At 40.0% G+C, this 21,856-nt stretch overlaps 1 protein-coding gene across 2 annotated transcripts; it reads right to left on the reverse strand.

Annotated features, from left to right (window-relative positions):
- Positions 1-1,055: 1,055 nt before the first annotated feature.
- On the reverse strand, positions 1,056-21,118 carry LOC118089972 (DGAT1/2-independent enzyme synthesizing storage lipids). 2 transcript variants are annotated; one of them, XM_035125201.3, is made up of 7 exons: positions 20,964-21,118; positions 19,268-19,617; positions 17,648-17,812; positions 15,534-15,724; positions 4,471-4,531; positions 3,873-4,012; positions 1,056-1,251 (listed from the first exon to the last, which is right to left on the reverse strand). In XM_035125201.3, exons 2-7 carry the CDS (start codon positions 19,521-19,523, stop codon positions 1,147-1,149), a joined length of 918 nt encoding a protein of 305 aa, XP_034981092.2. In that variant the 5' UTR covers positions 19,524-19,617; positions 20,964-21,118; the 3' UTR covers positions 1,056-1,146. The 2 variants fall into 2 exon arrangements, with proteins under 2 accessions (XP_034981092.2, XP_088531661.1); XM_088675535.1 differs by lacking the exon at positions 19,268-19,617 and having other exon boundaries at positions 20,964-21,100.
- Between the last annotated feature and the right edge of the window lie 738 nt (positions 21,119-21,856).

A 21,856-nucleotide genomic window follows, 5' to 3' on the forward strand; every position in this document is an offset into this window, starting at 1 on the left:
AAACAAGACAGAAAGAAACAGCAACCTCATACTATCAAACAGGTGGGGAGAGGAGAAAGAAACTTTGAATTACAGTTTTGGCAGCAGGGGCTTTCGAAAACTTGGGTGCCAAAGGAAATAAGATTTTAAATCACAAACCAGACTTGTGAATGTGGCTAGGAGAACTGGATAATCGGTTTCCTGTAACCTGTTCCGTTTCTCCATATGAGAAGATATTTTGCGTGTTGTTGTATTTTCCAAAGTCGTCCTTGGGCAATGCTGTGTTGATTAACTCGGGGGCTTTGTTGCCCAATAATTGAACTAACAAGACTTCCAGATACGAGAAAGGGGAGACGGTAAACCTTCTTCCCAGATATTTACAAAAGTGAGTGGCTAAGGATTTTAGCAGGCCTCGAATAAATCCAGCAGAGTTGAAATAGAGTACCATATTTTTCCATCTATAGGACGCCCCCATGCCTCAAAATTTAGAAAATAGGGGGGATTGAGCTTTGGGCGATAATTATTTGGGGGGAATGCCGAAAATTGCTCACCCGTCAGAACGCAGCACACAACCACTTGCATCGCTTACAATTGCTGCTTCCAAACTCAGGCTCGCACTTAGTGCCGGCGGGTGGGTGATTTTCGGCATCCCCCCCCCCACAAAAACACAATCAAGCAGCAAATCACCGCTTAAAATCTCGGACTCGCGCTTTGTTCCAGCGGGTGAGTGATTTTAATAACCTTGTATAAAGTCCTGTTTGAAAATAAGAACAGATAAGAAGCAGAACATGCCTTTTGCAAACATGAAAGAATTGTTACTATTTTAATACAGCCTATTTATAGGCATTACTCTTTCAGGTGCAACATTATTTTGGGTTTCAATTAAACACCCATCCTCCCATTATACTCTTTGATTCTGGCTCTACCAGTATAATTCCCCAATAGGGGCATTCTGAGAGTTTTGCAGGAGAAGGCAAGATAGCACTTGTACGTCTTCCAGTCCTAGGACCTTCTGCATGCACAGCAGGTGCTGAACTAGCCACCCTTCCAAATAATTCCTACACAATCCAGCACAATTCTATGTGCATTACCTTAGCTTTAATTGCATAATTATTAGTTTTCTATTACAGATGCATAATCATAAACACTGAAACTGTTTTACATAGACTAGTTATCTTTGTATTGCTTATCAAATCGCTCTAAGATAGCTCTAAATATATTTCCTGGCTGTTTTTGGTGTCTATCCCGAAGATTTTCAAATGCAGCCTTGGTCTGTTGGAAGAAAAAAAAAGGCACACATTATATTGTAGAAACTTATTTCAAAACAGATATTCACTGTTATAAATATCCATGAGGAAAAAGCTAAAGGGATCAGATTCAGTAGCAACCAGAATACTATTTTTTTCCAGCTACAGAAGCACAATATGTAACATCTTTCCGGGATAAGCAAGTGAATTTATTTTGAGGGACAGTGCTGTAAATGTAAATCCAGTTGTTTTTATACAGAGATGTGTTGCATGAGAGTCCTTGTCCCTCAACCCTCATGAGCAACTTTTTCAGCATGGAGGGTTGGGCAAGTGCAGCCAGGGCCAGGAAACCCCACTACAAAATTTCTCATCTCTCTGTGAATCCAGTCCTTTGTCTTGATGTTTACCCAGAGCACTCTATGAGAATGGCAGAGAAACAGTCTAGCCTACAGTATGTACTTTGGGCTGCTTTGTACACAGTAGTTTGCCACATGGTTGTTACTTTCAGCCATGTAAGGAAACCTGCAGAAATGCAATTGGGTTATATTTCACCAGTGCTTTTTTTTTCTGGGGGGACGCAGTGGCATGCATATCCCTAAACATTTTGTGAATCTTTGTACTTTTGTCTATTTACTGTATTTATTTTTCCCGATTTGAAGTATAAAATGGGGGAGGTGAGTCAAAATAAGAGTACCCCCCCTTTTTTTAAAAAAGGACTGTATTTCACTATGCTGCAAAATAGACTCATGCAACTGTCCCCCTCACCCACAAAGATGACTCATGAGACAAAACATTGGTGTAGTGGTTATATGTATTTATGTAACTACTTGGAGGAACTGCAGACCAATTTAGCTAAGCCAATTGAATTCAGGAAGTACAAGATTTTAGCTAGTTGTGGTAGGGAACCATCTCTCCAGATCCAAGGGCATATTCTGCTGTCTCCCCTGCAAAGGATAGGGGGGCGGGGACATTACTGTCTCCTTGCTTATTGAACCTTGAGTATGAAACCCAGAATGCTCACCCAGATCCTGCTTTGCAGTGTTCAGCCAAAATGCATGTACCAGGCCTTAGAGGACCTATGCAAGTCCTACCAGGTATACTACTTTGGCAGGTCCCCCAAGGTTACCCTTAGTAAAGTTAATCTTTCTCTCTCCAACTTTCTCTACTGTACAGACTCAATGTGGTAGGAGCAAACAAACCACACCACTGTCAAATGACAATGTAATGCATCTTAATGTGAAATAAAAGAAGGGAACTACAGGACAACCAAAAAATCAACCCCTGCACACCCACAAAAGTAAACTACTGCTCCATGTGGGGGTTCAGCAAGAATGAAAGGATAAAGGATAAAGCACTTGGGGAAAACCAGGCATACAAAATCATGTTCCAAAACTCCTTACCTTTAGCCATCAGACCCCACATGCTCCTTCCCTTAACCCCTTTCTTTGGTAGTCTACTTCTCAAGTCTTTCTTGAGGAAGGGGGGAAGTGCAACACCTAAAGTATTGTCACACAATATCATACCATAGAGTACCCTAGAAATGGCATCTGTTTGAAATTGTCTTCTGTAAAACAGCATCTCAGTTAAAAGGTTGATGATACACAAGCAATAACTATATAGATGCACAGGAGGTAGTGCTCCAGAAACCCACTAAAGGGCAAGAAACTACAAGAAGGAAGCACCAAGAAGGAATGATTCATGGCTTTGGTTGTCTCACAAATGCACAGAGTATGGGAAACAAGCAAGATGAATTGGAGCTTTTAATACAGGATGGCAAATATGACCTGGTAGGCTTTAATGAAGCCTTGTGTGATGAGTCTCATGACTGGAATGTAGGGATTTAGGGGTATAACCTATTCCAAAGGAATGAACTAAACAAGAAGGGCTATATATTGAATGGATCTGTAAACTTGTGCAAAAATCCATGATCTGTAGCATGGAAAGCAGATTGAGAGTATATGGGTAAAAATTGTAGAAGACAGAACTACAGCAACCCTTACTGTGGGTGTCTGCTACAGGCCACCAAGACAGACTGAAGACTTGGATGATGCCTTCTTAGAGCAGGTTACCAAACATTTGAAAACGAGAGATATAGTGCAGGCTACTCCCCATTTACATGGGGGTTACATTCTGAGGAACCACACATTTAAGTGAAATCATGTACAGTGGTACCTCTGGTTGCAGACAGGATCCATTCTGGAGCTCCGGTCAGATCCCAAGGTTTCCGCAACCAGAGGTGCCTGTTCTGTGCATGTGTGATAGAGCACTACTGTGCATGCATGTGGGGCGAAAACGCGGAAATATAATTCCGGGTTTGCCATGTGTGTATCCCAAAGGATACGTAATAAGAGGGGCACATAAGTAGAGGTACCACTGTATAGTCAAAACAACACTGAAAGAGCCTGCAAACTCCCCCTTCTGCACCCACTCCAATAATGTGACATTTTTGGGTCATTTGTGGGTTTGGTGCAATGCATGGTTGCACACATATTGAAACTCGGGCTCAACAAGTTTAAGAATAAATAAGTTAAAGAAAGGGAATGCTGAGTGATGAACATGCAGAATAAAATTTAGAGCTGAAAGAAGAGAAAAACAATAGAAAAAAATTCTTATGTTTTTGTATTTCCAAGTATAGAGTTCACGTACTTTTTCAACCAGCTCTGTGGGAGTTGTATTTGGATCATATGGGATGGGTTCTCCAATATATGTCCTCAATTTCACTGGAAACCCTCCATATATGGGAAGGAGTACACGTCGAGTTTTCTCATACAGCCATTTTGTCAGCCCTGTAAAAGAAAGCAACCACATATCAAATTGTTAAGCATTCTGTTAAGCAATTGCAATCAATCCATCCCAAGGAGGAAGAGTTAAATATAATATGAGTGCTTGGGAAAAGATATGCAACATATTAAATGCGCTCTTCTCAGCTCTTGGCAATTGGGGTCATAGGTTGTACAATAGACTGCAGAATATGGTTTGTTTCCTGCTCTGTTCTTGTCCATTTTGGGCTTCCTACCACTTTTATAGATTATAGCTTTGTTTTAACTCTAATAGAAAACTAAACAAAGGCATATTTACTCAATACTGAGTCAGTCAGCACAGATAAGTGTCCATGGAATAAACTCTGCTAGTAGGTAGACGGTAGATAGTTGGTTTTTTAAAAATTAATAGTCTATTATTAAAACATATATTGCCTGAAACTGGATCTCTTGCTCAACCAAGAAACATAAGATATTTAACTCACTTGTCTTTCCAATGGTCCTGTATGTTTCACAACTGTTTTGTGTATATATTGGGATGATAGGCTAGAAGAATGAAAGATGAAACAAAAATGAAAAAAGGCGAGAACTGGATAATTACTTCGTCCTGACCAACCCACCTTTATTTTTGTTACAGACAAAGAAGAATGCTTCACATCTGGGATTATAATGAGAAGCAAGTCACCAATTACACAATTGGCTTCAAAATATTTATTCAAATATCTCAGATGAAGAAACGTCACAAGTTGTCCCCCAGATTTTCAGGAATTGAAGAGGAAAAAAGGGGGGCTGTCAGGGAGTTGTTGCGGCTACTCCCGAGTAAAGACGCTCCCGTCCGTTGTGTCTTTAAAGGTTTTTTTAAAAAAAGATAGTTTTATTAAATTTTCCAAATAAACTCATTCAACATCAACAAAACAAACAACAAACAACACAACACAACAACAAACAACAACAACAAAAGAATTTTTCCATTTTGTCTTCTATTCAACAATTCTAATTCTCTTGCTCTGCCAAGCTTTGACTTCCCTCCCTCCCATCATTCGGTTTTCTTTCCCACTCTTATCTCGCAGTTCCTTTTAGTCCATCTACTTAAGATCAGTTCATAGGATCTATTTCAGTCCTGCAAGTGTCTTTAAACTTCTACAGTTCTTCTCCATATAGTCCACAAATTTACTCCATTCCTTTTGGAACCTTGTCTCTCCCTGGTTTCAGATCCCACAGGTCAACTTAGCTAACTCTGCATAGTCAATCATTTTCGTCTGCCACTCCTCAATCGTTGGTATCTCCTGTACTTTCCATTTGGGGGCTAATAAAGTCCTAGTCGCGGTTGTAGCATACATAAATAATTTTTGATCTCCCTTTGCAATTTCATCTCCTATTAGTCCCAATAGAAAAGCCTCCGGTTTTTTGGGAAAGGTATACTTAAAAATCTTTTTCAGTTCATTGTATATCATTTCCCAAAATCTTTTTACTTTTTCACATGTCCACCACATATGATAAAATTCAGTCTTTATCTTTACATTTCCAGCATGCTTTACTACTCATTCTATACATCTTGGCTAATTTTACTGGTGTTAGATACCACCTATACATCATCTTCATTACATTTTCTTCCAAAGCGGTACATGCAGTAAATTTCAATGTTTGATTCCACATTTTCAACCACACATCATATTCAATATTATGCCCAAAATCTCTTGCCCATTTTATCATCACATCTTTTGTCAATTCATCTTTCGTATACCATTCTAACAACAAATTATACATTTTTGATAACAATTTCACTCTGCCTTCCAACAATTCTATTTGAAATTTGGACCTTTTATCTTCAAAACCTTTTTTTATCATTTGATAAAACATTAACTTGGTGGTACTGCAACCATCCAGTCAAAACCTCTTTTATCTCTTCATATGGTTTCAGCTTCCATCCCTTTTCTGATTTCATCAAAATCTCCTCGTAGGTGGCCCTCCTCCCCTCCATATTTAATTTTTAAACCGTCAGCACCTCCACTGGTGAAATCCACCATGGAGTTTTTGTCTCTAACAGCATTTTATTTATTTCCCACGCCTCATATTAAGATCTTCTTATCACTTGGTTTGTAAAACCTTTATGAATTTTTTTTATCATACCAAAGATAGGCATGCCAACCAAATCTGCTGTCGTAACCTTCTAAGTCCAGCAAATCTGTATTTTCCAATGTTATCCATTCTCTTAACCAACAGAGACAGGACGCTTCATAATATATCTTCAAGTCTGGCATGGAGAATCCACCTTTTTCTTTTCTATCAACCAAAAGTTTAAACTTTATTCTTGGCTTTTTCTCCTGCCAGACAAACCTAGACAAAATTTTCTGCCACTCTCTGAATTGTCCTGTCCCTTTAATTATTGGTATTGTTTGAAATAGAAATAGCATCTTAGCAACACATTCATCTTAATCACTGCTATTCTTCCAAGGAACGACAACTTCATTCTATTCCATGTTTCCAAATCTTTCTTTATCTCTTTCCATACTGGTTCATAATTATCATTAAACAGATTAATGTTTTTGCTGTCATCCATATTCCCAAATATTGTACTTTTTTTGCCACCACGATTCCATATTTCTGTTGTAATTCCTCTTTATCTTCCTTCTTCATATTTTTAACCACCATTTTGGTTTTATGTCTATTTAATTTAAAGCCCGCCAAATGTCCAAATCTCTCGATTTCCTCTAGAGCTTCTGCAACACTGTCGCTGGGATTTTCTAAAGTTAAAACCAAATCGTCCGCAAAGGCTTTCAACTTAAATTCTTTTGCACCAACTTTAACACCTTTAATCGCTGAGACTTCTCTTAACCTATTCAATAGGACCTCCAGGACCGTGATGAACAATAATGGTGATAATGGACACCCTTGTCTAGTACCTTTTGTGATCTCAAAATATTCCGTCAACACATTATTTACTATCAATTTCGCTTTTTGCTTAGAATATATAGCTTCTATTCCATTCAGGAAAGATCCTCCTACTCCCATCAATTCCAGATTTTTCTTCATAAACTGCCAAGAGATATTATCAAAAGCTTTTTCTGCATCTACAAACATTAACACCGCAGGTCTCCAGATATTCTATTATGTCTATTATATGTCTTACATTATCTTTTAACTGTCGACCAGGAAGAAAACCTGCTTGATATTTATGTATTATCTCATTTAAAATCTCTTTCATTCTTATCGCCATTATATCTGCAAAAAGCTTGCAATCATTATTCAATAACGATATTGGTATATAATTCTTCACATCCAATCCATCTGAACCTGGTTTCGGAATCAATGTTATATATGCTTCTTTCCACGTATTCGGTATCTTTCCTCCTCTCAAAATATTATTCATCACCTCTGCCAAAATCGGTGTTAATTGTCAATTTAATACTTTATAATATTTTGCTGAAAGTCCATCCGGTCCTGGTGCTTTACCTTGTTTCATTCTCTTTATTGCACTCTGTACTTCCTGTATTGTTATTGAAGCATTCAATCTCCTCTTTTTCTCTTGTGGTATTTGTTTCAATTTATGCTTTTCCAGATAGTCCTTTATTTTTTCATTCTCTTCCTTTCCTTTACTATACAACCCGCTGTAGAATTTCTGAAAGGCTTTCATTATTTCCTTTGGATCTTCTATCAATTCCTCTTCAACTCTGATTTTATTAATCGCATTCTGATTTTGACGTTTCCGCAACTGCCAAGCCAACAATTTTCCTGTTTTGTTTGCTGATTCAAAGTTCTTTTGTCTCATTTATTTTATTTTCCATTCTATTTCCTGATTTACCAACATGGAGAATTGTGTCTGTAACATCTTTATATTACTCTTGATCTGCAGATCATCTGGTTTTACAATTAAATTCTTTTCATTCTCCATGAGATATTTCAGGATTTCTTCTTTTTTCTTCTCTTTCTTCCGTTTCAGGAAACTGTTTTTCTGTATTAGAAAGCCTCTCATCACTGCTTTACTCGCATCCCAAACCATCTCCAATCCCCACTATATGAAGTCTGGCGAAGATTGGTGGGAATATAAAACACCCTGGTGGTTGTCGGCACAGGAAGCGCACTCGGTAAAGAGAACAAACACTGACAGGCGCTGGTTAACCTATCGGGATCTTTTGACGGAAGATGAGAACACAAAAATTTTCAAACTGAAACCGTATGAAGAGTTAAAGGATAGACTGGGAGGGTGGTGGGAGTATCACCAGTTGAACAATATCTTCATGAATGACAAGAGAACTAAAGGATTCCAAAGTGGGGCCTCAGAACTGGATAAGAGGTTAATCCAATCCAATACTAAAATGATAGCTAAGATCTATGAATTTTTATTGGAGTGGAACACTAAAGATGAGTCAGTAAAATCTGTAATGATCCATTGGGCCATTGATATAGGACACAATATTGAATTAGAGAAATGGTATAAACTTTGGAACACGGGTATCAAATTTACAGCTTGCACCACCTTAAAAGAAAATTTATTTAAGATGATGTATAGGTGGTACCTCACCCCAACCAGACTAGCCAAGATGTATAAAACTGGCAACAAGAAGTGCTGGAAATGTACTGAAAAAGATGGAGATTTTATCCACATGTGGTGGAAGTGTGATAAAGTAAAGTCCTTTTGGGAAATCATCTACAATGAGCTTAAAAAGATATTGCGCTACACTTTTAAAAAAACACCGGAAGCCTTCCTGTTGGGGATGGTTGGAGCTGATATAGACAAAAATGACTATAAATTTTTCCTCTATGCCACAACTGGGGCGAGGATACTCATGGCAAAGTTGTGGAAGCAGAAACAACTCCCCTCAATAGAGGAATGGCAACACCAAATGATTCAATACTTAGAAATTGCCAAACTAACGGCAAGGATCAGGTGCCAAGGGAATAAACCCTTTATGAAAGAATGGAGTAAATTTATGAAATACATCGATAAACTGTGTGATTAGACTAGTTAGAAAAATAATAGACCATTACCGCTTCACGAACTATTAAAGTCAATATGGAACAAGTAAATTAAGAGACGTATGATTATAACAATAAAAAAGAGTTGTAAAGACTTTATTGTATTATAAAATTATGTAACAGAAAATTGTATACATTTATACAAATTGTATTTGTAAAAAGATGAGTTAAAATTTACAATTGAAAATTGATGGATACAACACCAAATGAAACGCTGAAAATAAAAAGCAGAAGAAGAAGAAGGGAAGCCAACAAATAATAATATGGTAATATACACTTGAAAGGGATAAATAATCCCCTTTCCTTTTTTTCCTTTTTCTTTTTTTCCTCTTTTTCTTTCTGTTCTTTTTTCCTTTTTTCCTTCGGTTCTTTGTAGAATTCGCGGTGTAACTAAGTGTAAATTTGAACTTGAAATAATTATGAAGGAAATGATGTGTATTATTTATAATGTAGAAAACTTAATAAAGATTATATTATTAAAAAAAAACCATCTCCAATCCGGTGTCTTTATGTAAATTCCAGTAAAAATAGTCCTTTAAAACTTCTTTCGTCTTCTCCACAACTTCTTTATCATTGAACAAATCTTCATTAATTCTCCATCTGAATGAATTTTGGTCTTTCCCTCTCATTTCCATGGATATTGAATTATGATCAGATAATGTCTCATTTCTTACCACCCTGGGCACTAGTTCTTTGGAGATCCACATATAATCTATTCTTCCTGAACTCTGATTTGGTTCCGAGAAGAACGTGAATTGTTTTGTCATCAGGTGTTTTAACCTCCAGAAATCCACTAGGCCCAGGTTTTCCACTAAATCAAAAAAGGACTTTGGCAATTTTCCTTCATTTTTCATTTTCTTTGTCCTGTCCAATTCTGGTATTACCACACTATTGAAATCTCCCATTAATATTGTCTTTTGATCCATGAATTCTAACAGTCTTTCTTCCAGTTTTTTATAAAATTCTGCTTTATTCTCGTTTGGTGCATAGATTCCCACTACAATTAATTTCTCTCCTTGCGATGTTATCTGTACCGCAATCACTCTTCCTTCATCATCCCTTGAGATCAATTTCGGGTCCAATTTCTCTTTTATATACAGAACCACTCCTCTCTTTTTATTTGCATCTGAATTTATAAACTCCTTACCCAGTCTTTTATTAATTAATAGATGCCTATGTTTCTTTGCCACATGTGTTTCTTGTAAGCAAATTACATCCAAATTTCTTTTTTTAAGACATGTTCAATCTTGTTTCTTTTAGCTTTATCATTTAATCCATTCACATTCCATGAAAGCACCTTAAGTGTCATTTTCAACTTCAACTATCAAAACCTTTACTTAAACTTGGGTAAATTTCTTAGCAATATCCTTTTCCTCCTCTCCTTCTTCCTCCCTTTTCTGATCCCTGGTCCTCTTCTTCTTCCTCTTCCTCTTCTTCCTCTTCTTCTTCTTCTTCGCCTTTTTTCTTTCTTCTTTCTCTCTTGGGTTTCGGTTCTGCCTCTTCCTCTGCTGTTACTTCCGCCAAGACCGCCAGGCTGGGTTCTAAAACTCCAAGATGCTTCTCATATTTTCTTAGGAATTTTCCAATATCATGCATACTTGTTAGGATAAAATTCTTCTCTTTATAATAAAACATGATCCCTTCTGGGTATTCCCATCTATGTAGGATAAAATTCTTCCTCAATAGCGATACCAATGCTTTGTATCCATCTCTTTTGCGTAAAAATCTTCCAGGAATTTCTTTAAACACAATTATCGGTCTTCCATTAATAATCAATTTATTGGTATAGCTCAATCTCAATATTGCATTTCTCATTTCCATTGAATTGAAAATCTCCAGGCAATCACCAGGAGCCTTTCTTGCTTTGGCTTTTGCTGATCTTACTTTAATCCTGAATGCATTTACAATGGACTGACTCACTTCTTCTTCTTTTATATCCATCCACTTCACCAATTCTCCAATTATTTTTTGTTTTATATCCTCATCAGATTCTTCAGGTATGCCTCTCAATTTCAAATTCTTCTGTTTTTGCTTCATCTCCATCATCGCCAAATTGTCCAACATTTGTTCATGAGCTCTATCCAAATCTGAAATTTTTTCCTTCACTTTATCCGTTTCTTTCTTTACCTCTTGTACCTCCTTTTGTGTCTTCTTCATCGTATCTTCCATTGTCTTAGATCTAGCTGACAAGTCCTGTATTTTCGTCGTAAGTTCTCCCACTGCACCTTCTATTTTTTTATCAATTGTTTCCTGCACTTCCCCTAATTTTTTCTCCATGCGCTGTTCATTGTGTTTAAATTCTTCTTTGATCTTCTGCCATAATACATCTAGGTCCTTGACTTCTTCTTGCTTTGATCCTCTTCTATCCACAGGTGTACCTGTTATTTTCTTTCCCTCCTTTCCCTCCTTTGCTGCCATCTTCAATAGAAAAAATTTTTAAATGTCCTGTAATTTCCCTTCTTACCATCAGAGGGAGCGTTCACCTGAAAATAAAATTTCAATTAATTGCAGTACCAATTTAATCCCCCAATTTTACTTTGCTCTTTTAGCAATGTAAAATGTCCAAACACTTTTTTTTCTCCACCACTAGATGGCACCAAATCAGTCTCTCCCTCCCTACCTCAGTAACTTTCCATTGCAAGTTCTATAATCGAAAGTAAAATGACTATTATCTATTGTTCAGTTCCAGAAATTTCTCTATACTTCAGCCACTTATTGGCCTAATCCACAATGCAACCTGAAAAAAAGAAGCCAAGTCCCGCAACTCTTCAGCCACTTTTGGCTTAATCCAAATTAATAGGAGAAATTTAATCATCAAAGCCAAAACAGAAATAAAAATTCTTCAGCCACTTGCTGGCTTAATTCCAATTGGCCCTCTTACAATCCCAAAAGACAGAAAAAAGAAAAAAGCAATGCACTTTAACACATGTATAATATACATTCACTTCTTTACTTCCACCCCTCCACAGAAGTTGCAGTCTTATTCTTTATCTCCTCCACACACAGTTTTTCCACTGCATTGCCGGCAGCTACAGTCCCATCAGGCTGGAGCTCAGATGTTTAAAATTCACAGTCTGGCTGCTAGGTCTTCTCCCCCAGAGAAAAGACAAAGTATCCTTTTTAAAATTCTTCAGTCAAATTCTCTTCCCCCCCCCACAAAGTTATTTGCCTTGTTACAAAGTAACACAGGTCTTTGGCATAACTCACTCAGCAGGCACTTTCACTTTCCACCGCTCAACTCCTACGATTTCATTCCTGCACCATTTTTCTCACCGCTGCTGGGACGGACTCCCTTTTTTCGCCCCTCAGCCTTCCGGATTCGCTTGATCTCAAAATCAATTTTTTAATCCAAAATTAATTATGTCCGAATTCTTTGTATTTTGGAAGCTTACCGCTTTACATCAAAATCCAGAGACTGCGCTTAACAGGGCTAGTGGTCTTCTCCCCTTCGTGCCCGCAGCTCGATCCCGTCCCCGGCTCTAGAAAGCCAGAACCACGGAGCAGGAGAGCACACAGGGTGCCACGACCCTCAGGGTAAACCCCCCTGAGGTATTGGAGGTCCGTGGAGCCTTCGCGCAACCTCCATGTGCCCCGTTAAGCTCGGGATTCCCCGAGAGGCTATCCCGCGCTTCTGGTGATGGCCGCGGCAAACCGGAAGTCTGTGTCTTTAAAGGTTTTATTGTGCATACTATTTACAGTGCAGAGATAGCAGAAAACATGACCTCCTAGTCACTCTCAGAATCCAGCATGGCACCTGTCTGGGGGTGAGGGTGCTGCTGCTTCTCCCTCCTGGAACCTATGCTCCTTCCTGTAGCTCATCCTGTAGCTCATGCTGCTCCCTTTTGAACTGTGCACTCTGCTGAACTTGGCAAAGAAATGCAGAGTTTATCTCCTTCTGTCGCAGCATGAAGCTGTGTGGACGTGCAGGAGCAATCACTAATAAATTCAGGACAAGACAGCTTCTTCTTCTAAGCTAAATTCTTTATTTACAAGCAAAAAACAGCTTCCCAGGGCTACAGTATTCCATGGCTGGCTCCTGGTTGAAAACGAAACTAATTACAGCATACAGAGAACAAAGAAACATTCCCTGTATGTACTCCTCCCTCCTTCTCCTCCCCCAGCAACCAGACGTCACTGCAGACTGCTTAACCCTTTAGCAGCTCTGATACTCTTCACAGTCCACCCAATCGGTTTGTCTCTGGTTGACATAGCACCACAAATACTGCTGGAGGATCGTGTTAGCCCTTTCCGCTTGGCCGTTGGTTTGGGGATGTCTAGCAGTGGAAAGGCTCACTTCCACGTGTAAGAGGCTCATGAACTTGTGCCAAAACCTGGAGGTAAATTGCCTTCAACGGTCTGAGATCACTCTTGAGGGCAACCCATGCAGCCTAAAAATGTGGTCCACGAACAGTTTGGCCGTTTCCTCCGTAGACATCACGCTTGCGTACACTACAAAGTGGCACATTTTGGTCAAGAGATCCACTATCACCAGAACGGCTGTCTTGCCTCGTGATGGCAGGAGGTCTGTGATGAAGTCTATGGACACCACCTCCCAAGGTTTACTGGGCATGGGCAAGGGTTCCAACAGCCCTGCTGGTGCTGCCCATTCTCCCTTTGCCCACTGGCAGGTGTCGCAGCCCCTGATGTACTCCCTCACGTCTTCTCCCACCCTGGGCCACCAAAATTGCCGTGTGACCAGCTGGGTGGTCTTGTCCCTCCCATAATGACCGGCTGTCGGGTTATCATGCAGCTGTTTGAGAACCCTCCCCCTCAGGTTTCTTTACCTTCTCCCCCAGCCCCTGCATCGTATCTTTTCAAGATACGGCATAGGTTATGGGAAGGCAATAAATCAGCTTTTAAGTGTTTGTAAAGAGCTGTGAAAAGCTGCCGTTTGGAAGCAGTGATTTATCCCAGCTTGGAGGTTCTGCCGGCAGGCAGGAATCTCACTGGCAACTCATCCATCTTCAGAGCTGGAGGCTAAAAAGCTACTGGAGGCGCCGTACGCGTATGTAAGCTGACAAGCCCCGGGGGAAAGGAGGAAAAGGAGTGTTGTTTACACAATGGTGGAGGCATTGGAATCGTTTGCTTGCCTCTTTCCCACGTTGTTGCCAGAGAAACAACCAAGGAAGAACTTCCTGACAGTAAGAGCTGTTCGACAGTGGGATTTGCTGCCAATGAGTGTGATGGAGTCTCCTTCTTTGGAGGTCTTTAAGCGGAGGCTTGACAGCCATCTGTCAGGAATGCTTTGATGGTTTTCCTGCTTGGCATGGGGTTGGACTGGATGGCCCTTGTAGTCTCTTCCAACTCTATGATTCTATGAATTTCCGGAGGCTTTTTAGCGCATCATTTTTGGCTGCAATTAGCGAATTCACCCTCCTGTAACTTCAGGGCACAATTTATTTCAGTCTTGAACCCCAAATAATGCTGCGGGTCTTCGCTAAACTTGCTCACCAGAGATGGTACTTTCCTCCCAAAGGCACCTTGGCCGGGCCGCTGGTCCGTCATCTGTCGCTCCTCCAGCCTCGCTTTGAGAAGCTCTGTGTGGTTTACCAGCTCGGCTTCCCTCTTGGTCTTAGCCGCCAGCTGCTGTGCCAGCTGTGCTGCCTCCACCTTTGCAGCCTCCGCCGCCTGCTGTGTGGCCGCTACCACCACTGCCGCTTGCGCCACGTCCATGCTGCATTTCGCTCGAAAGTAGCCTCAAAGATTGCCAGAATGCTGTCAATGAGTTGTTGCGGCTATTCCCGAGTATCCCAACTATTCCCGAGTTGTGTCTTTAAAGGTTTTATTTGTGCATAATATTTACAGTATAGAGATAGCAGAAAACATGACCTCCTAGTCACTCTCAGAATCCGGCAATGGCACCCATCTGCTTCGGGGCCAGCATAATAACCTGGGCATCCCAAAACGACCCCCCCTAGTCCTGTGTTTGGGCGCGCGCCTCAATTCGGGCACCGGAAGGAGCAGTGCCCCTTCTTCCCCTTGCTGGCTGGGGTAGTGCCTGGGCTCCGACACCTCCCTGAGCCGTCCCTCCTCCACTTGTTGGTCAGAGTGGTGCAGGGGCTCTGATGCCTCGCTGAGCCTTCCCTCCTCCATTCCACTTCCCCCTGACCCGCTGCTAGTGCTGTCGCTGGGCAAAGTGCTGGTCAGGATGATGGGGGGAGGCTCCCTGTAGGAGCAAAGGCCATTTTTCTTATTAATCGTTATTGATTTCAGTAGCTTTTTAAAAAAGCAGGGGTGGGGAATCCATGGCTCTCCAGATATCATTTGACCCCAAAACAGGATATTTGCCATCCTCGGCTATGGAGGATGCTACCGTGTTTCTCCTAAAATAAGCCACACCCCGAAAATAAGCCATAGTGATAGGCAGTTTAACCTTGTAGGTTAAACTGTATCATACTTAATAAAAAAAATAAGACATCCCCTGAAAATAAGCCACAGTGTGTGTGTTTTTAGGAAAAATATAAGACGGTGTCTTATTTTTGGAGAAACACGGTAGGTCAAGGATGTCAACACAGTACGTCATATCCAGGATAATTGTGAGGTCAATGCAAATTGCCCAAAGATCACTCACCACTTTCGCCTCCAAAGCTATCTGAGCGAAACCTGTGCGGTTACCCCACATTAAGCTGTAGTCATTACTAAAGTTTGCTTCTCTAGCTCCACCAGGTGCAATGCCCAATAAATTGCCTTTCTTCAGAATTTCCACACATTCGGCTTTCTTGAAATCTCTCAAATAGATCACATCATAAAACATCTTCAGCCCTGAAAAAGTAAGTCCCAAACAGAAAAATACATTTTGTATAACTCTTATATAGGAAATAGTGTGCATACTATACAAATGTCATTATTCCAAAAATATTGCTCTACTATGGATCAACTAGGATTTCATAGAAGGGGGAGTTCATGCTGGTTCCTCTTTTGCTCACATATTCTGGCAATAGCCTTTTGTTTTTTGGAAAGCACACAGAGTGAGGTTGAGTGCTGAGGTGATCACCGTTTGGACAAGTGTTCCTCCAGTCAAGTCTGTAGTACAACAGATTGATATTCAAGTTTGCATCATGATAAAAACACAGCCCATGGTGCCTTTGCTGGACACTCCAAGTCTTCAATCCCTATAGGCTGCTTGGGTTTTGGATACAGCAGACACACATAGGCAGATACACACAGAGAAAGAGAACAAAGAGGAACCCATGTTGTTGGAAACCTGCCTCCACCAGCAGAAGCCCATCTTTTCAGCTAGACTGGAGGTTAGATGCTCCATTAATTTACCGAATGGAATGCCCCCCAACAGAGCTCTCTGTGCTACTGGGCCTGTTTGCGCTCTGACCTCACTTATTTTGCAACAAGGATGTCACATGTGTTAGCTTGCAGTGTCACATGGGGGCATAAAAGCTGTGCCTGGGAGTGCTTGACTGACTATTGTTTAATGGGTTGGGGCTGCTATGAAAGTCATGGACGTGTATGTGGGCTTCTGCTCTTTTCCTGAGCTTAGCTGGTCCCTTTCTTCTGAATTTTATTTTGCTCTCTTTTATCATCTTTTCTGTTTCTATTTCTCTCTTTACCTCTCCCCCCCCCCCGGCTTTCTCTTTATGTTTTTGTTTTGTTTTTGTTTTTGTATTTAGAGCAAAGTCTTAGTATGGATTAAAAAAGGGAAAATATATTTGATATTAAGTTTTATATATTTCTCTATAAACCTGATAAGATTTATTCAAAAACCTCACAAAATTATAGAATGCATTTCCTCATGACATCAAACCAACTCCTTAGCGTTCTGACGAAGATAATATGGAATAATAATATAGAATTGTGGTGGTTGGCAATACCAACCCCCAGGAATGATTTTGTATTGGGAATGTGCTGCTATACAGTTGCAATTGAAATTATTCAACCCCCTTTGTAAATTTGGATGATGCAGATCAAGCATAGGCAAACTTGGCCCTTCAGGTATTTTTGAGACTACGATTCCCATCATCTATGACCACTGGTCCTGTTAACTAGGGATGATGGGAGTTGTAGTCCCAAAACAGCTGGAGGGCCGAGTTTGCCTATGCCTGATGTAGACCTTTGGATTATGAAGTTTAGAGGCCAATATAATATTGACACAGCCATGCTCGGCCTTGCATTGGGTCATTTGCTTGACATGCACATTGGTTTGTGCTCGTCAAGTCACGTGCCAAAGATACTTGGAACAAGGAGGACATATTCCTTCCAGTCCTTTACTCTGAGGCAATGTTGCCAGTAAACATGGCCAAGAAAGTGGAGTGACCTGTTTCCTCCTGCCTAACTGTATTTTGATTTGGCTAGTTTAAATTGATTTAGAAATCCTGTAGGCCGTTATACTTAATAAACACAACCTTTTCTTTATAATACTGTGCCCTGGGTCTTCCTAATGGTGTGTTTTCTGTTGAAAAACACCCTGAAGAAAGAAATGAATTGGAAATAATTATTCATCCTGCATTCAATCTGTCATACTTTCAGGGGCTTGTTGAGAAATAACCTTCCCCTCTACTAACTTACTTTTTCAGCTGCTGCTACCGTTTTAATAATATATGGGTTTTTACCTGCTTGCCTAATACACTGTTTTATATATTAGAGCATTATTTTATATCTTAGAGAGCATTGTTTTATGTCAAATTTAACGCATGTTTAATGAAAAAATACATAATTTAAATTTAAATAAATTACCTGGAATCCCATACAGGGCATGATCAATTACTGAATGGCACAGCCTCCCTGTCTCTCTATAAACTTTTGTCACAAATAAGGTATAGCCAACAAGAATAATTGAGTGATGAAAAATAATAATCCCTGGTCCTTTAGGGAGATGTTCCATGCCAACAATTTCATAACCTGAAAACCAAATGAAATAGATAAATATTACTTTGTTGAAAGGTAAATAAATTATCGAAATGTTTTACTGGAGAAAATCAGTGTGGTTCAAAAAAAACTGAAATTTAGGTTAAAAGCTCTGCTACATCCTCCAGCTTTCTGGATAGTGGGTCAGGCATCCCCAACCTGCAGCCCTCCAGATGTTTTGGTCTACAGCTCCCATGATCGCTAGCTAACAGGACCAGTGGTCAGGGATGATGGGGATTGTAGTCCAAAACATCTGGAGTCTCAGTGGTAGGGGTGCTTGTACTAGGTTGTCAGCTACACGTAACAGGACTTTCTCTGTGGTCGTCCCAGAATTAATGGGGGGAAGGGGAATTTCTCCTCTCATGGAATGTTCCTTCCTTGCTTTTATCCAGTGCAGATGGAAACAGTTTTGCCCAGTCTTTGATTCAGCTATTTTCTGTTTTAATCTACTTTTAGCTTTATGTATTATTATGATAAATGTTTTGGAGATTTTTAAATTTTATTTGAAGGGCAGTATTACCCTTCTGCACAGGGTTGCTTTGGGAAATTGCTATCCAGGGCCTGAAGTCCATTTATCCCCTCTCCCTAAGTGCTCCAACTTCAGGCATCTTCAGACCATTTTCTGAATCACTTTATACCAAGCTGTTTCCACGACAGATGCACCCTTAATCATGTCATAAGTAGTTACAAGGTTTTGTGCTTATGGCCCAGACTTGGTTTTAGTAGTGTATTTTTTATTGGTACATCAACTCCTAAAGAAATGTGAGTCTTCTAGGAAGCATTCAGAATATAGGAAGAGTCCTTCTGATCAAGCCAAAGGCCTCTATAGCCCACTGTCCTGTTTCCCACAGTGTCCATCTAAAGTAGATGTCCTGTGCTGTGCTGGCAAATTCCAATGTTTATGTTTCAGAGCTACCTTGTGGTTTATCATGATCAGAAAAACCGCACCCTCAAAGTCCCACTATACAATTAATCACATTGGCTGGGTACCCACTACACACATAAAGCCAATCTCTCTCCCTTTCCACAATCCATGAAACTATTTTAAAAGGGCTTTGCTAATTGTGTCTCTGTGAAGTGTAAACAACATTCTCCAGGTTTCTTTTGGAGAGGAGGCATGCTTTAAATGTGATTAAATGTATGGTGTTTATGCAGCCACCAACTGACCCTTTCTTCTGTAATGTATCTTGATTTCATACCTCATAAAAAGTTTTTTTCTTTATCATCGTTTATTACATATATAAATATCCACGCCTTTGTTTTGATCCTAATGGAAGCAACTGGAACTTGTAGCTGTTGTGACCCTGAGGTGGGTTTAGAGGTCCAGTCCTGATGCACTGTGGCAACTATCGTTCCAGTGCTTCAAACCTGAAATTATCATACTCAGTCCTATGAAATTATACTGGCTCATAAGGTGGAATTACTGGTATGAAAGGAACATGTACTCACCATGCCATATATTTCCAACTAGCTCTACAAATTGAGAGAAAACATGCCTTGGCTTGTCCCAAAATTTGCTATAGAAATCATTTTCTTGGTTGTTATTCATCTTCTTGTAAGCATAGAACAAAAATGAGATAGTACAGCCAACAAAATAAAAATAAAACCATAATGAATAAAGCAAAATTGGAAGCAGGAATAACCACAGAGGGTGGATCATAGAGCTCAGGTATTCTTCCAAATAAGTAAAACTAAGCCAGCTCATGGTTTCCTGATCTGAAGCACGAAGTGTATGCCAATGAAACAAATAAATCAAGTAAGTTTTCCCTCAGTTTTGATGCTTTCCCCCCACTGTTTACCTGGAAAACAGAAAATGCAGTACATCAGTTTGAACTGTCACCCCAGAGCATTCATGGTTACATGAAATCACATGCTATTTAATATTTTCTTAGTTTTCCCCACATTAACTAGCCAAGTAGACATATTGTTTTTCTAACATTCATTGTGGGGATGTACAAAATTAGTAATGCAGGATCATCATGTTTTTTGTCGTAAAGCAAGCTGGCTCAATTTCATGGCTGAAGTGTTAAGGAAATTGGAAAAGGAGTTGTTTCCTATACTGAGCCTAACTACTTGACTGAACTTCTGTTGTGCGAACACAACACCCAACAAGGAGGATGGGGAGAACAGTGAGCTGAAGGCTGGAAGCAGTTTGGGATACACTGCAAAGTGCCTCGTTCTGGGGATGTGATGTGGGATTGCCAGGTGAGAGCCAATGCTGTTGGATTCTGCATCTGGAAACCAAACGCTACCCAATATCACTGCCTCTAGAACTTCATTCCCCATGGGTAATGGGGGACCATGCCACAATACTCATTCATCGCATATTTATCTACAAATTACTAAATCACCTGAAAACCTGTTAGCTTCACATAGTTGAATTGCACATTTCTGATTCTACTCTATTTTCACTAAATCATTCAACTAAATAGTATGATAAAATAGGCAAAGGGGTGGGGGGGGCTGTGTCATGTGACAAAGGTATTTGAGAGCAGAAGCCGTAAAGGAGTCTAGAAATGTTGTGAAATGCTGAAAAGCTGCAGAATAATTTAGCATGCTGAATCACTGTGACTCATCTTGAGGACTCATTCTCTGTATAAATATTTTATCTGCTTTCAGGCAGACTCAGTGTCTGTGTGTGTGGTGGATCCTATGCTCTGCCAAGCCTGTGCTCAATGGAAACTCTGTGTATGCTCCGAAGCTAGTTTAATATTCTGTTCATTATGCTGTTATTTGCAAACAAGTTTATTTTAACTCAGTAAAGCTTTTATTCTTTTACTGAAGAATACTCTGCATTATTAATTTACGCTGCGCGACAGGCTGGGCTTGATATCATAGCTGTTTTGATTCCAAGAAGGCTTTTGTGCCTATAATTGCCGTATAATATGGAAGAATTAAATTTCTGCTTCTCAGTGTTATAAAACGCAAAAACCATAAGAGCTCAAGCTCCTCCTTTGTGCAGCTATGAAAATCCAAATTTCACGTTACAGGAACTGAGAATTAACACAACTAATAGCACATTTGCTAAGGTAAGAGGAGACCGTTTGTTGAGATTCCTGCATTGCAGGGCGTTGACTAAATTATTCTTGGACCCCCTTTCAACTCCACATTTCTATGAATCTATAAACAATTTTTTTTTACTTACATTCCTGGCAAGTCTAAACTGCCTTTGCTTCAGTCACCACTCTGTAGAAGCACCAGCAATCCTGTCAGGTGCACCTTTTCATACTCTAATTTCCAGCTGTATTGAGACACGTCTGTTTCTGTGTTGGCATAAAGAGACTGTGATGGGAGTCCCATTTGTATGAAGAGACCAAGCATTGTGAAATGAGGGGAGGCTCAGGGAGATGGCTGTTTAGAATTTCTGGCCATTTGTAATCAAACATGAAATAAGGAGCTACACCTGCAACATTCAGGTGGCACAATAACATATTGGGTCACAGAGTAAACGTAGGAATTGTGAGAAGTATGTTATCTCCCTTTGATGGTAACTTATCTCCAAGCCTGGTATGTTGTGTAATACATAACCTTCATATAATATTATAATAATTTTTATACCCCACCCTCCCCAGTCAAAACCGGGCTCAGAGCAGCTCACACCAATAAAATTACAATAAAACATAAAAAACAATTAATTAAAATACAGAATTAAATTTAAAATGCAGCCTCATTTTAAGTAGTCCATAAATCCAAGCCATGAGGGAGGAAAACACAGGGGTCAGACTAAGTCCAACCCAAAGGCCAGGCGGAACAGCTCTGTCTTGCAGGCCCTGCGGAAAGATGACAAATCCCTCAGGGCCCTGGTCTCCTGTGAAAGAGTGTTCCACCAAGTTGGGGCCAATAGTGAAAAGGCCCTGGCCCTAGTAGAGGCCAATGTAGCCACCTTATGGCTCAGGATCTCCAAAATATTGTTGTTTGTGGACCTTAAGGTCCTCCGCGGGGCATACCGGAGAGGCGGTCATAGCATGTTCTGTTACAATATTGAATCCTAGTGCATATGTAAAAGCCCTTTCATTGGCACTTGTCTCTTTAATTCTA

Source organism: Zootoca vivipara, chromosome 8 (genome assembly GCF_965207765.1).
Source record: "Zootoca vivipara chromosome 8, rZooViv2.hap1.1, whole genome shotgun sequence".
NCBI classification, from domain to species: Eukaryota; Metazoa; Chordata; class Lepidosauria; order Squamata; family Lacertidae; genus Zootoca; species Zootoca vivipara.